Source organism: Arachis hypogaea, chromosome 13 (assembly GCF_003086295.3).
Source record: "Arachis hypogaea cultivar Tifrunner chromosome 13, arahy.Tifrunner.gnm2.J5K5, whole genome shotgun sequence".
NCBI lineage: Eukaryota > Viridiplantae > Streptophyta > Magnoliopsida > Fabales > Fabaceae > Arachis > Arachis hypogaea.
The window spans coordinates 10,049,754-10,065,484 of NC_092048.1; the positions used below are offsets into that span (position 1 = coordinate 10,049,754).

Consider the following 15,731-nt stretch of genomic DNA (forward strand, 5'->3'; position numbering starts at 1 on the left):
TCTAGTGTGACTAATTCTTAATCGATTTGTAATTTTGTAAGATATGCATATAAATGAACTTTAATATTTAGACTTAAAACTTAAAAAAGATAGTATTACACAAATAAATAGAAACTGGACAATTTTTATTACGCAGAGATGGCAAAAGCATTAAACCACTTCAACTATAATCAATGGTTATCACGATTCATGAGCTAACGGCTCTTCCTTCCACAACTAGTTATTTTGTTATATAGGCTCTTATGCAAGTATATTCTCAGCAATCAACATGCTTTCATATGGTCCTATGAAATGTCCGCATAAAGGGCCAAACAAGTAACTTAATACACTCTCTGCCCCCACTTGAAACTGGTTCACTCACACCAATCCATTTGCCGTTATGACAAGCCAATCTTGTTGCTCGCGAGACCAACAAAAACCAACTATTCAACTAATGGAAAAATATGGTCTACTGAACTAGTAGTAAGAAACAGCTAATGAGCTTGAATTCAAGAGGCCTGTGATATGGCGGTGGCTCGAGCAGCACGCCTTTGGAGTGCCTTCAACCTATTTTCTTCCATTCGTGCTCTCTGCTCTTCTGTTATCTCATCTTTGCCAGACATGCTGGCTTCCTTATCTTGGATTACATTTGATGTCTCTTCAGTTGCAATGCTTTTGGACACTGTGTTGGCATCAGGCTCGTTCTGCATTGATTGAGATGGTTCCTGCAATAAAAGAGCATTCCTCAGTTAAGATTTTGGCAACAATTCTTCTTTAGAAATACACAATTTACTCTAGCTATTTGATTTTCAGAAAGAGAGTACATCACAAAAGGACGATAAACAAACTTCTATTTTGAAGAACTCAAACTTACTTCAGTAGCTGTATTGAAAAACTCCTCAATCATATCCTCTTGCATGTCATTAACATTTTGGGGTTCTGAAAACAAATCTCGCTCTTCATGATTTGCTTCCCCATTGACTGAAGATACATGAAGCACCAAAATAAGAAATTAGTTAAGAAAAACAAGATTGTCCATGTAAAAAATAACAAAACTAAATTATTCCAGTCACAACATTACAGCAATGTTCTAGTCGATTATACAGAATCAGGCCACTACCCTATTTAGAGTATGAATCAAATGGAAGTTTTCTACAATTGTGATCCCACATAAGACTGAATACTGATCAGTGAATTCTACATATCAAATTGTGAATTGGAGGAGCCTAACATTTAAGATACTAAACATGCTTGAAATCCAAACTTTCATAGGTAGTCCCCAATAATCATTTCCTGAATGTCTTTAGCTAGTTGAGTTGTTTGATAGTTGTTCCTAAATGCAAATAGTTTCCATGTACTATCAAACATTCATATCTAACACTGCAAAGAGCAACATAGGTAGATACCTTGTTCTTCAGCCGGAATCTCTTGCCCGACAGGTGTTTCATTTAATTTGGTTGGATCTCCACCATTTGCAACTCTTTCTCTCAAATCTCTAAGGCACATCTAGTTCAAGTGCAAATAACAATAACAATATCACAAGTGTGAGTAATAAGAATCTATTTTATGTAGGGTGGAAAATTGGAAGTGTGCATCATTCAAAATAACATCATCTACATTCAAACATACATTCTCCACAAACATAGAAAAACAACACAGAATAACATATCAATATATATCTAATTTACTCCCTCCATTACATAATATTTGCTACTTTAAAAATTCGATATATTCATAACTCAGTGATTACAGATCCAAAGTTACCTTGACGCGCTTAGTAGCAGCAACTTTCTCAACTTTGAGAACGAATTCATCAAAAGAGTAATAAGGTATCAAGCGAGAGTGCCATTCTGTGTACATCCGAAGTAAATTCCCCAAATCCTGAACCTAAAACACACACACACACACACACACACACACACAAAGTGAGATCAAAAAAGCTGAAATTGATGCGGAAAATGAAAGTAGTAGTAATTGATGCCAAGGCAATGGGATTATTACCTCGTGGCCGCGACCGCGGTATTTGAACTCGCGAGGGAAGTAGCGAAGGACGTAACCGAGGCCGTCGTCGGAGAGGAGGAGATCCGGCGTGAGCTTAGGCCTCGATCTGGGGACCTTCTTAGGCTTCTCCGCGGATTTGGAACTGCCGGCGGAAAATCTGGCTCCGCCACCGGAATAAGGCTTGGAGGAAGAAGGAGGAGGAGGAGGACGAGGAGGGGGAGGATTGCGATCGGCGGAGGAATGGGGGTTTTGGTCGGGAGCAGAAGAAGGGCAGTCGCGAGACCAGTGGCCTGGTCTGCCGCACTTGTAACAACCTGTTGCCGACATCTCTCTCTCTCTCTCTCTCTCTCTGAATTTGGTGATCTTCTTCAGAGTTCAGACTCAGATTCAATCACACATTCACACTAACAAAAACTGGTTAAGTAAATTTTGGGGTTTTTCTTCTCTTCCTTTTAGCGGGAAATGGCGGGAAAACAAGGAGGGAATTTCCCTTTCTCTTTTTTATTTTTTTAGAATTTTATTTTCATGTATAAAGAATTTTTACATGTTAGACTATGCATTTAAATAATTTTTAAAACAGTGCATTTGTAAATTAATTATTTTGAGTTTAAAGCTTAAAATTTAATTTCTAAAAAAATCCAAATAATTTCAAACATTTGTCATTTTTTTTGTCATATCATAAATTAAATAATTAGTTCTTCAAATATAGGGATGGCAACACTACCCGAATCTGTGGGTACCCATCCCACTCTTAAATCCGCCTCTATCTGCTCCAGTATATGCGGAGCTAGATAAAATATTAGAGGAAACTAAAAATATTTACACAATAAAATAATATTAAAATAAAATTTTGAGGGAGGCTAAACTGAACTTTATATATAATTTACATGTAAAAAATTAAAATTAGGGAAGTCGTTGCCCTCTTCCTCAGCATGTAGCTTCGCCCCTGCCAGTATATATATATAATAATTAACGAAATGATTAATAATATTGTATTATATTTAAATTTTTACTTTAATTTATGTTATGTATATAATTATTGTTATATAAATTTTAAATTTTAAGTTTATTTATTGAATTTTAATAATTATAGAGACGAAACGGATTAAAGTTTAACTTTTTACTAAAAATCCGCCCCATTACCACCCCTATTCAAATAAAGTATTTTGTCTAAATATATATGATGATTTTTTAGTAATTGATTGTGTACTAAAAATATAAACCTTTTTTGTACATAATCTATTTTTATAATGACCTACAAACATGGTCAAAAAGAGTTAAGTTTTTTCTAAAGGTATTGGGCTAAAAGGATGGAACTCAAAAGAACACCTTGAGGAGTTGAATTTCTCTTCAGTGGGAACTATATTGGTGGAAGTGGATTGGTTGGATTTGGAGTGTAAAAGTGTCATCTAGTTTAAATAAAACCAAACTAGATGTCCCTTCACTAATGTCACATGTCAGGAGCTTTAGTTTAATGTGTGGGAATCAACTTCCTACTATTTTCAGTTGACAAGACTTGAGGTGATCCCAAATACCTAAAGATATTTTGGAAAGAGCAGTAAACCAAATGTCAGACTAAAACCATTGGCCAAGGGGTATCCTCTTCATCATGGTTTTACGCTATAAAAAGAACCTCAAGTCACCTCTATAAATCATCTTTTACTTCAACTTTCACCCTCACCTTCAACTATCATTCACTCTCACTTTTCACTTTCACATTGATCATCTTCTTCTTCACAGACCTTGAAACCCTTTTCATCCTTTACTTTCACCTTCACCTTCATTTTCACTTTTTCACCTTCACATTCATCCTCTTCTGAGAGCTTCTCTTCTCTGTAAATCATTCCTGTCCACTTTAAACAAAGCTCATTCATCCTCTTGTGACATTAGTGGAGGTCTCAACACTTGTTCTCCACCCCTCTTCCTCACTATTAGTTCTTGTATTGTTTATTTGCCATTAATAGAAGTGTCTTTCTCACAAGTTTACTTACTCCTAATCTCTCATCTTAACTATTATTTTTCACGAAACTACCCGAATCAGTAATTAATAATAAAATATAAAAACTATTTATCTTCTTTTAAAGATATAAAACTAATATTTTTTTCGTGATCTATAAACGTTATTTAACTATTTGTATGAATAAAAGTGTTTCCTTTGTTAAACAAAATAAAAATAACAGAATATAATGTCATGCAATATGCTTCGTCACTTTACCCAAACTTTGATTTGACAAGAAAAAATGTAGTTTCAAAATTTTATTTTTGTCACTAAAAGTGTGTAAGTTGGATTGCATTGGATTGAATCCTATTTTTTTTTATATATATTGTTTTAGCGTCAGTGAATCATTTAAATATTAGATGATTTTGTATTTAACAAATTTTTAAGGGCGGCTGTGACACAAATAATTTGTCAAAAGCGTTCTGTAAAATAAATTTATTCATAAAAATATAATTCACGGAGACGTATTGTCATTCTACGAGAGACATTCAATGTGTGTGTTTTGTATACGGCAATATCAAAATAAAAAATCGAGATTGAACCCCTGTAGTCCGGAATTTTTGTTTGTTTGAATGGGTTTTGATAATCCAAACACAAACTCCTTGCCGGAGAAAATGGGACAATGATTGTATAGAAAAGGGTAAACTACCAAAATCATTCTTAATTTTAAAGTAGGTCAACAAAAATAACGCTAAATTTTATATTTAATAAATTGTTTATATATATATAATCCAAAATTTTATAGATACATTTAGATAATTATTTAAAAATTATATAAAAAATTAGATTAAAATTTTATCTCTAAAATTTTATTTTTTAAACAACTTCATTAACAAAAAAATTGCAAAAAAAGAATTATTTGAAATAAAATTACCAAATTTTAATAATAAAAAATCTTATTTTTTAATTATATTTGCAAAAATTACATCAAAATTTAATCTTTAAAATAATTTTTTTAAAATATATATATTTAACATTATTAAAAAATGAGAGTATTTTTGTTAACGAATTAAAAAATCAGACATAATTTTAATAGTTTACTTTATAAAACATAAGAAAAAGGGTTTAATTATTATGAAAGAAGCTAAACATAATCTAGAAGGCTTAAGTTACTATATAGTTTGGTCTGCTGTTTTATTTTGTGTTGACTAATTTGTCTTAATTGATCCCTTCACATTGCCGTTCCAAGTTGGGCTATGCACTAATTATAATTAATACTAGTGTACTACTACTAATTCAAAGAAGCTTCAATTGATGTGGCCGGCAAATGGAAGCTTATGGTACCAACAATCTCTGAGTCTTATCTTATATACTCTCTTAACTCTTTCTGGAATCAGGTTTTCAGCATGCATCTATCACTAGCCGCTACACAACCCTACAAATTTTATTGTTAGTGCTTGTCCAAAACCAAAGTAGCTCTCCAATAAACGAGAGAGAGAGAGAGAGAGAGAGAGAGAGAGAGAGAGAGAGAGAGAGAGAGAGAGAGAGAGAGAGAGAGAGAGAGAGAGAGAGAGAGAGAGAGAGAGAGAGAGAGAGAGAGAGAGAGAGAGAGAGAGAGAGAGAGAGAGAGATTCTGAAAAATAAGGTAAAGAGTCTCACTAGGGAGACAATGCCAACTTAAACTGATTTTCGAGTTCAAGATCAAACTCTTGACCTTTCGTATGTCATGATACTATTTATCCCAAAAGCTTCAGCTGATGGAAAAAGATAACAATAATGATTATATCTTTAATACTCCCTAAACCTCCATTGTCCACATTGTATAAATATTCCATTGACTCCTCATACTTTCCTAAGGTAAAAGTAAAAAAAATTTTTATTTCATATGTTGTGTTTATATTTTAGCTTTAAAATGATACACAAATTTTAATTTTATATATTAATTATGTTGATGTATGTACATAAAAACAATTCTATCGGCCTATCAAAAATTAACTATAAAATTAATATATAATTTACACAAATAATTAATTTTAAAAATACTAAAATTTATTATTTTTAATTAATAATTAGTCAATAATAATATTTAAAAATATATTGTTAAATTATTAAACTAAAAAATATAATTAATAATATTAATTCAAAACAACATATTCTTTTGGTTGGACCTTGAGCTTTTCTCTATATTTTATGTGCTATGGGGTCTTATTTGGGGTGGATATACCCACTAATTACCAAACGCTTCCTTTGATCTCAATTTTTTTTTTTTGGGTCATATTTTGATCTCACTTTGAGTGTGATATGTGGCTGACTTCCAAATCAATAAGATCGTAGAGACAACCTGGCGCATATAGAACATGTGTGCTAAAAAATTATATCCTTTTTTTTTCAAAGAAATAACATTTGTATACTTTTTTATAATATAAAAAATTATTTTTTTTTTATTTTCTGTTGTTTCTATTGATATTTTTGCTATTTCTATTAGAGAAATTGTCCAAAAATATTTTGCAAAAGAAAATTTAGTTTTATCTTTTATTATTTTTATTGATATCAATACAACAGAAAAAAAAACAATGAAGCCTCTAACTCAGAAAAATCAATACTTAAATTAAATTTAAAAAATAGAGATTATACCTAAATTATTTTCATGAATTTATTATTGGAGATCTTTCAACGAAAAAAATTACAAGATCAACATTGAAAAAAATGAATTTAAGCAATATGGCCCCAAACTCAATTATTGAACCTAATAACATTGAAGAAGTTTTTGATGATCAATTTTAGGTGAAAGCAATGAAAAAAGAGCTGCAGTAATTTGAAAAAAATCAAGCGTGGACTCTAGTTGCAAGGCCAATTGAAAAGAAAGTAACCAAGAACTAGATGAATTTTTATAAATAAGTTGGGAGAAAATGGAACGATAGCTAGAAATAAAGCTCGGCTTGTGATTTAGGATTTAACCAAGAAGAAGAAATCGATTTTGATGAATTATTTGCTGCAGTGATTAGACTGGAGATTATTAGATTGCTACTTGCTTATACTGCACATTACGGATTTAAATTATTTTAAATAGATATAAATATGCATTTTTAAATAGAATTATAGATAGAGATGTCTATGTTGAACAACCTCCTAGTTTTGAAAATAAAAAATTTTCTAATCATGTTTTTAAACTAGTTAAGATTCTTTGTGTATTGAGACAAATTTCTAGAGTTTAGTACGAGACTTAGTTTTTTATTTTTTTTTTTGCTTAAAAATAATTTTCAAAAGGGTACAAATAGATACTACTCTATTTTTAAAGAATTCCAAAGATAATTTTATTTCAGTACAAGTATATTTTGATGATATTATCTTTGGATTTGTTGATAAATCTCTTTGTGTAGAATTTGGTAGCTTAATGATAAGTGAATTTGATATGAGATTCATGGATGAACTCACATTCTTTCTTGGTTTACAAATAAAATAAATGAAGGATGTAATTTTTGTACATAAAAAAAATATGACAAAGAATTGGTAATCAAGTTTGGAATGGAGCTTGCTAAGCCGACAAGCACCCTTGCATCTTTCAACGAAGATTGACAAAAAAAAAAAAAATAGAAAGGATGTTGATGAGACAAAATACCAAAAAATGATAGGCTCACTAATGTACTTAATAGCCTCAAGACCTGACATAATCTTTAGTGTAGGGCTATGTCCAATATTTCAATCCTAACTTTAAGAGTCTCACTTAAGTGCCGTAAAGAGAATCATTCGATACATCTTTGACACCACAAATTATGGTTATGGTATCCTAAATCTATTAATCTTTTAATTTAATTAGATATTCAGATGCTGATTTTGCAGGTAATAGCCTAGATAGAAGAAGTACTAAAGGTATTTGCTGCACTATTGAAAATGCCTTAAATGTGTGGACCAGTAAGAAATAAGGTGGCGCTGTTCACTACCAAAGTTGAGTTTATTGTTGCCTCTCTTTGTTGCTCTCAACTTCTGTGGTTAAAACCTCAATTGACTAACTATAAGTTGAATGCCTCTAATATTCCTTTAATGTGCGACAACATGAGTGCTATTAACATTTCTAAAAACTCAATTTTGCACTCTAGAATAAAACACATCGAAGTTAAATATCACTCTAAGACGTGTTTAATTGGTATCCTCTAGACACAAACACAAATATACAAGTAGACATAGATACAGGTATACACAAATATTTTTATCATGTCTGACAATGATATACAAGATACAGTTATCTAATTCAAATGTCTATTTTACCTTAAGTATAACCATCACCATCACCATCATTTTCACTTATTTTCACCAACAATACTAATTTTTCAACCTTAATTCAAAGCAATATCATCAACAAAATTTAATCACTAGTTCAACAATTCAAATTTAAAATTAAAACAGAATCAAGAGTTTCAACAATTATTTTTTAAAAATAAAAAATTGATCCGAAATAAAAAGACAAAAATAAAGTTTTGCAGTCAAATTCAAAGTTTTAGGATCATATTTACGGAGAAGAAATTTTGTGGTCAAATTCGAAGAAAAATAAATATGGAGAAAAAGTGATTATAGTAGACGATGAAAGTAGAGAAAAAGAAGAAGGCTGAAACAGTATGGGAGAAGAAGAGAGAAAAAGGCTAAATTTGGAATTTTGAAAAATATTAATTGTAAATTCATCCAAAAATAAAGTTTAAGTTACATCTCAGATTAAAAATTTGTGTCTCATTATTTTAAAAAGATACAAAATACACGTATTTTATGTATCTTTTGTGTATAATTGTGTCTTTTTTTTATGTCTCACAAAATAACATTGAACGTGTGTAACCGTGTCCATGTTTTTAATAGACATGGACACTTACCAAATGCGTCCTTAGAGAATATGTCTATAATAAAAATATTGACATTCAATGTGTTAAGTTTGAGGATCAACTAGCTGATACTTTTACCAAACCATTAGTTGAAGAGAAATTTTGCAAGCTTAGAACCATAGTTGTAAAAATCGGACCGGACCAACCGGTTTGACCGAAAAACCGGTGAACCGGACCCATAACCGGTTCGGTTGAGTGCTGTAACCGGATAAGGAAGAGAGCCGTTTCAAACCGGGTTGAACCGGCCGATTTTGATAAAAATCGGAAAACCGGCGGTTTCTGGTTAACCGACCGGTTCGGAAATGTTTTTTTTTTTTTCTTTTCCAAAACGACGTCGTTTTGGTTTATTTTTAAAAAAAAAAAAAAAAAAAAAAAGTCCTACGGCGCCTAAGCCCCCCACCCCAGTTTTCAGTTTTCATTTTCCCCTTTTCCCCCCAAGGCCCCAACCCTAACGGCGCCTAAGCCCCCCCACCTCACTCACCCAGCCCCCAGCCCCCAGCCGCCCGCCGTCATCCTCTTCGTCTCACCGCCGGTCTGAACTCTGAAGGAACCAACTCAACCAAGGGAGTAGGAACAGGACAGACAGATACAGACCCGCGACGGCGCCACCCGCAAACTCGCCGTTGCCGCCCAGTCGAAGTCGCCGTTCCATCGCCGTCGCCCTCGCCCAGTCGAACTCGCCGTTCCAGCGCCGTCGCCGTCGCCCAGTCGAACTCGCCGTTCCAGCGCCGTCGCCCTCGCCCAGTCGAACTCGCCGTTGCCTCGCCCTTCTGCTCTGTGACTCTGTGAAACAGGTAAGCTCCAGTTGACCAGTTCTGTAATCTACTTCTGCTCTGTTCTGCACTAGAAGTTTAAATTTAATGATTGTTCTGTGAAAAATGCATTACACCCGCTCTGTTCTGTGAAAAACTTACTTTGTTTCTACACTTCTTGCTGACTTGCTGTTATGAATATGAATATGCTTGTTGAAATTGTTAAGCTGAATATCCTTGTTGAAAGCTTGAAATATGAAATTGTTGAATATGCTTATTGAAATTGTTAAGCTGAATATCCTTGCTGACTTGTAAGTTGTAAATTTGTTGTTTACTAGTTTTGTTGATTTGTACTGGAAATATGAAACTGTTGAATTATATGCTTGATTTGAATCTATGAAATATGAATATGTTTGTCTTGCTGAATAGGGAATTTAACTATTTAAGCATTTAAGGTTGCTGTCTTGGTGAATAGGGAATAGGAACTAGGGAATTTACTAATTTAGGATTGTTATTGTTTTATAATTTTGCGGTTTTGCTACTCCATATTCTTTTAGAATGTCTGCTGCGAATACACCATCAGAAACACCATCTTCGCAAGAACAATGATCAACTGCTGATGCATCAATCGGAACCCAAAAAAACAATAATAGAGCAAAAAACGATCCTGCATGGGGTCATTGTAAACAAGTTGTGGAGTCTGGAAAAACAATTCTGCTATGCATATATTGTGAGAAGCTTATTAGGGGTGGAGGAATTCATCGGTTTAAGCTTCATTTGTCTGGAAAAGGAGGAGATGTTGAGTCTTGTCGAAAGGTGCCAGCTGCAGTGAGACACCAATTCCATGAAAGTATTGAAGAGCTTCGAAGCAAGAAAAGAAAAACTCAAGAACAATATGCCGAAAGTTATAATGCTTGTGATGATGTTGAAAGAGAATTTGACGAGATCGAACGTAATGAGATGCAACAACAACAAAAATCCAGGGTTCCAACACCTAACTCTAGAAAAGGAAAACAAGTCAAAGGTTTACAATCCTATTTTCCACCGACAACAACACCTGGAGCTCAACCAACTATCAAAAGCGTTCTTCAAAGCAAAAAAATTGTGGAGAAGTGTGATATTGCTATTGCGAAATGGATGGTGGATGCCTCTGTTCCATTTAATGCGGTTAATTCAGCTTACTATCAGCCAATGATTGATGCTATTGCAAGCATGGGTGCAGGGTATAAAGGGCCAAGTTATCCAAGAGTCCGTGGGTATTTGTTGAGTAAATTAGTTGAGGATGTGAGGAAAATGATTGATGGTTATCGTGAGATTTGGAAGCAAACTGGATGCACTATTATGGCCGATGGATGGACTGATCGTTGTAGGCGTACTTTGATTAATTTTTTAGTTTATTGTCCTAAAGGAACTGTTTTTCTAAAGTCGGTTGATGCTTCTAATATCTCAAAAACTGCTGAAAATTTGTTTAAGTTGTTTAGGGATGTTGTATTGTTTGTTGGTCCTGAGAATGTTGTGCATATTGTAACGGACAATGCTGCAAACTATGTTGCTGCGGGAAGGTTGTTGGAGGCTGAGTTTCCTAAATTATATTGGTCCCCTTGTGCAGCTCATTGTGTTAATCTGATGTTTCAAGATATTGGGAAGTTGCAAGAAGTGAGTCAAACTGTGTCACAAGCTTCACTGATCACTAAGTATATCTATAATCATTGCTATCCATTGTTCTTGATGAGAAAGTTTACAGGTGGGCGGGAAATACTTCGTCCAGCTCCAACTCGGTTTGCTACTAATTTCATTGCTTTGCAAAGTATTTTAGCTCAAAAGGATCCTTTGAGAGCTATGGTGACTTCTAAAGAATTTACAAGCTCGGCTTACTCCAAAGAAGCCAAAGCTAAGAAATTCGTGGATCAAGTCTTGGATTCTAAATTTTGGAGTCAATGCACTGATATTGTTAAGCTTACTGAGCCACTTGTTCGTGTTTTACGTATTGTGGATAGTGAAGACAGACCTGCCATGGGTTTTCTTTATCAAGCTATTTATAAGGCTAGAGAAGAAATGGTGAAGAGGTTTCAGAAAAGAAAGAAGGTTGTTGATCCTTATTTGAAGATTTTGGATACCCGTTGGGATGCACAACTTAAGAAAAATCTTCATGCCGCTGGTTATTGGTTAAATCCAGCTTTTCGATTTAATGCTGGAGAATTTGAAAAGCACAAAGAAACGATTTCTGGCTTGTTGGATGTCATTGAGAAATATGCTTATGATGATCCTGTATTGAATTCTAAGCTGACAAGTGAGAAGAGGATCTTTAAGAATGCTGAGAAAGATTTTGGAAGACCCTCTGCAATACGTGAACGAAACACTGTTATGCCAGGTGAAATTTCTTCATAAATTTGGTCTTTTACTATTGTGATGTATTAATTATGTGATATTATGATTGTGATAAATTATTTATCTGTTTTTTTATGTTAAGATCAATGGTGGGAATCTTATGGTTGTGGAGCCCCAAATTTGCAAAAGTTGGCTATTCGTGTTTTAAGCCAGACTTGTAGCTCTTCAGGTTGTGAGCGTAACTGGAATATTTTTGAACACATTCACTCAAAGAAGAGGAATCGGTTAGAGCATCAAAAACTTAATGATCTTGTTTATGTTCATTACAACTTAAGGTTACAACAAAGGTACTTTTTTGATTGTTTTAAGTTGAAAGCATTGTTTTAAAATCTTAATCATCACATGAGTAACGAAATATATTGATAACATAGGAACCAAATGAGAAACCAAGTTTATGATCCAATTTGTCTTGATGCATTTGAGGATCATTCGGAATGGATACTGGAAGATTCACCACCATTTTTAACTCCTGAAGAAATTGATGCTTTACGAAATGATCTTGCAAATATGTCTCTTCAATCACCTTTAGATGATTTAGGTATGCTTTTATTTATTTATGAATTTTGATCAACTATGATTTTTGTATGCCTTATAACATGTTTTATATTATTTTTTATCTTGATTTGTGAAACATTATCTATAATGCTAGATCAATTGGATTTGGAAGATGATCGGGATGAAGATGGAGCTAATAATTCTGTGGAAAATGCAAATCAAAATGAAACCAATCAGGATGTAGCTCCACATTTGTCAGATGAAGAGCAACTTGCCGACTTTGAAATCACTCCTTGGATTTAGTTTATGAATTGTTATCCATATTGTGTTTAATTAAGATACTAATGTACTAGTACTAACTACTTTCATGTTTATCTTTGTATTAGTTATATTTAGACTTTGAAACTTGGTTGTTTTTAAAATGTTGGTGAAGAACTAACGATATGTATTTTGAATTTATTAATTTTATGACTATTTTTAGTATTTTATATTTTTTATTTATGTGAAACCGGTTTTACTGGTTCAACCAGCGATTTATCGGTTGAACCAATAAACTAGTGAATCAGTGACCTGACCGGTTCGATTACCGGTCCGGTTCTTACAACTATGCTTAGAACTACTTTAAGAATCATTTGTTTCTCTAATTTAAATTAATTTTCTGGTCTAACATTATTTTTTTAATTTTGTCTTACAAATAAATAAGAGATTTTTTTTTTTTGCAAGTGATGATTCTGACTAACTATCTTTTGACGAGAGATTAGACATATGGTCTAGATCATTTTTTCTGTAACTTGTTTATTGGGTTTACAAAATTTTTTTGAGTCTAATGTCTTTTCGACCTATCTTTTTAATTTAATTATTTCCTTTTAAGTTCTCTAGTTACTGCCATGTTATCATTAATTCTTTCAATTTATTGTGATATACTTAATGTTTTTTTTTTGGAGTTTTTTTTTTCACAGGACGAGATAAATTTTGTTAGCAAGTGATGAACATTGTTATTTCAATGAACTAGTACTGAAATTATTGTTATTGATAATCTTTCACTGTTCTTGCTGTTTTTATGAAATATCAAAAAAGGAAATGAGAAATGAATTATAAGAGATTGTTTATTTGGAGGTGATGCAACTTTATAAATTAGAAAATTGGCCATCACCATTTAGTTGCAATTCGTTCAGAATTTGAAAGTTAGGAAAGCGGATAATCTAGATATATTTTATTATTCTTCTTGAAAGTTTCATCCTTTCTCACTCTTATATGATATGATTAGCTGATATTTTATTTTTTCTTCATTTGTAAATGAGTTAGTTACTAGATATTTAATTAGCAATCGGGTATTAGTCTAGTTGGCAATTAGTTAGCTAAATTGTTCAGATATAATCTTCCATATATATAGCATTGGGCACTAACTAATTTGGTTAGCTTGTCATTTACCCCACATAAACCCTCATTTGTAACTGCAAGTAGGAGTGCACATGGCCGGGTGAAGCCGGGTTTGAGGTGATCCAGACTCAGTCCGAAAAATAGACTGGATCTATTTATTAGACCCGAACCCGTCCCTAGATCCGATGAAACCAACACTCTTTCGGGTCACAGTTATACCGGGTAAAAATTGGGCCATTAACAAGAACCAACCCTTCAAAATTAAAACATGATCACAATCAATACCAAAGCATTACCACAATCAATAGTTCAATACTAATATTGTCTAATAAGTAATAACACTAAATATTTAAGTCGATACAAATAACACAATAATATGCATTAGTCTAAAGTCTTATGCATTCTAAGCATAAAATGTTAAGGTTTACAATACATAAGAATAATCATCCTCTATCAATAGCCATTAATGTTGTCAACTTGTTCCTTGTGATGTGGATGCATTAGTGAAACCTACAAAACATATAAAATTACTCATTTTTCATATAAAAGATTATTACTTGAAATAAATAAGTCAAAAATAATAAAGATATCATAAATGTACCTTCAACAATCTTCTGACTGTTATCAAATTGATCAAACTCTTGATCTCCAATGTCTTGTTTAGAAGGGCACAACCAACTTTGAGTGCATATCAAAGCTTCAGCCATTAATGGTGACAAAGAGCTACGGAAGACATTAAGCACACGTCCACTGGTGCTGAAACATGATTCAGAAGCAACAGTTAAAACCGGAATACCCAAGATGTCACGGGCTATGAGAGAAAGAATCCTGTATTTTGAAGCATTCACTTTCCACCAAGTCAATATATTAAAATTCTCATCTTCCACAGTATCCTCGGCCAAATATCTCTCCACACCTGACTTGCTATCTGCATTAGCCTTCTCTCTTTTTTGTTTTTTCCACATAGTCACTCGATTTTCAGAAACGCCCTTGGCACCAGCTGAGATTTTAATATTGTCATCCAATACAATACTAGCTGAATTTCCACCATCTAGCCTTCCTTTATCATCGACAACCTCTTTTTCATAAAACTTATGCAATGTATCTAATGTGAGTTTAACAACACCAGTCATGCTAGTAGATACTTCCTTGTTATAAATATCCTCCAAACACCAACAGAAATAATCTAGTTTGTACCGAGGATCCAATACAACAGCAACAAGTAACAATGGATTAAATTTGTCAACCGGTCCCCAATATTTATCATATTTATGTTTCATAGAGCATGCCATACTTTCTAACAAATCAGATTGATTTTGGCTCCAAGATGTTAATTGAGAAGTAACAGATGCAATTTTATGAAAACATATGTTAGATGTAACATGCAAGGAAGATGAGAAAGTCAAAGTTATCTCATAGAAGACTCTAAAAAAATCCATGAATAACCTAACATGCTGCCAATCAAGGGGTATAGGTGGACCAATTTTCTTTTTTCTCCCACTATCCTCTCCAAACCATCTAAGAAAATCAGGTTCTTGATCATAAAGTCTATCAAAAGCTTTTTCAAAATTTTCAGCATGTTCCAACATTAGATAGGTAGAATTCCACCTAGTTGGAACATCCAAGCACACAAGACTTTTATATTCAATTAATTCAGCCTCAATGCAATCTTTAAATTTTTTAGTCCTTTGAGGAGAGGACCTAACATACCTTACAACATTTCTAATGCTTTCAATTGAAGTGTGTTGCTCTTTAATTCCTTCATTCACTATCAAATTAAGAACATGAGCACAACATCTCACATGCATATACTTTCCTCCACACACCAACCCACCTCTTGCGCCTAATTTCCTTTGAAGATAAGTAATAGCTCCATCTTTCAAACTTGCATTATCTACCGTGATTGTGAAAACCTTTTCAATTCTCCAC

General features: G+C 33.1%; 2 protein-coding genes across 2 annotated transcripts; one reads left to right on the top strand and one right to left on the bottom strand.

Annotated features, from left to right (window-relative positions):
• Window positions 1-95: 95 nt before the first annotated feature.
• Window positions 96-2,511, bottom strand: LOC112737108 (uncharacterized). Its single transcript, XM_025786870.3, has 5 exons — window positions 1,981-2,511; window positions 1,744-1,866; window positions 1,386-1,485; window positions 854-960; window positions 96-704 (listed from the first exon to the last, which is right to left on the bottom strand). Exons 1-5 carry the CDS (start codon window positions 2,305-2,307, stop codon window positions 489-491), a joined length of 873 nt encoding a protein of 290 aa, XP_025642655.1. The 5' UTR covers window positions 2,308-2,511; the 3' UTR covers window positions 96-488.
• A 7,283-nt stretch (window positions 2,512-9,794) lies between these two features.
• Window positions 9,795-12,725, top strand: LOC112732598 (uncharacterized). The gene is made up of 5 exons (XM_025781360.1): window positions 9,795-9,850; window positions 10,193-11,910; window positions 12,010-12,214; window positions 12,299-12,465; window positions 12,577-12,725. Exons 1-5 carry the CDS (start codon window positions 9,795-9,797, stop codon window positions 12,723-12,725), a joined length of 2,295 nt encoding a protein of 764 aa, XP_025637145.1.
• The last annotated feature ends 3,006 nt before the right edge of the window (window positions 12,726-15,731 follow it).

Excerpts from the sequence above, each read along its gene's own strand:
- LOC112737108 (XM_025786870.3), bottom strand. The coding sequence starts at position 2,307 with ATGTCGGCAACAGGTTGTTACAAGTGCGGCAGACCAGGCCACTGGTCT. Across the intron at positions 1,867-1,980 it reads ACCGCGGTCGCGGCCACGAG|GTTCAGGATTTGGGGAATTT; the intron begins GTAATAATCCCA and ends TGTGTGTTTTAG. Across the intron at positions 1,486-1,743 it reads CTGCTACTAAGCGCGTCAAG|ATGTGCCTTAGAGATTTGAG; the intron begins GTAACTTTGGAT and ends CACTTGAACTAG.
- LOC112732598 (XM_025781360.1), top strand. The coding sequence starts at position 9,795 with ATGAAATTGTTGAATATGCTTATTGAAATTGTTAAGCTGAATATCCTT. Across the intron at positions 11,911-12,009 it reads ACGAAACACTGTTATGCCAG|ATCAATGGTGGGAATCTTAT; the intron begins GTGAAATTTCTT and ends TTTTATGTTAAG. Across the intron at positions 12,215-12,298 it reads AACTTAAGGTTACAACAAAG|GAACCAAATGAGAAACCAAG; the intron begins GTACTTTTTTGA and ends TTGATAACATAG.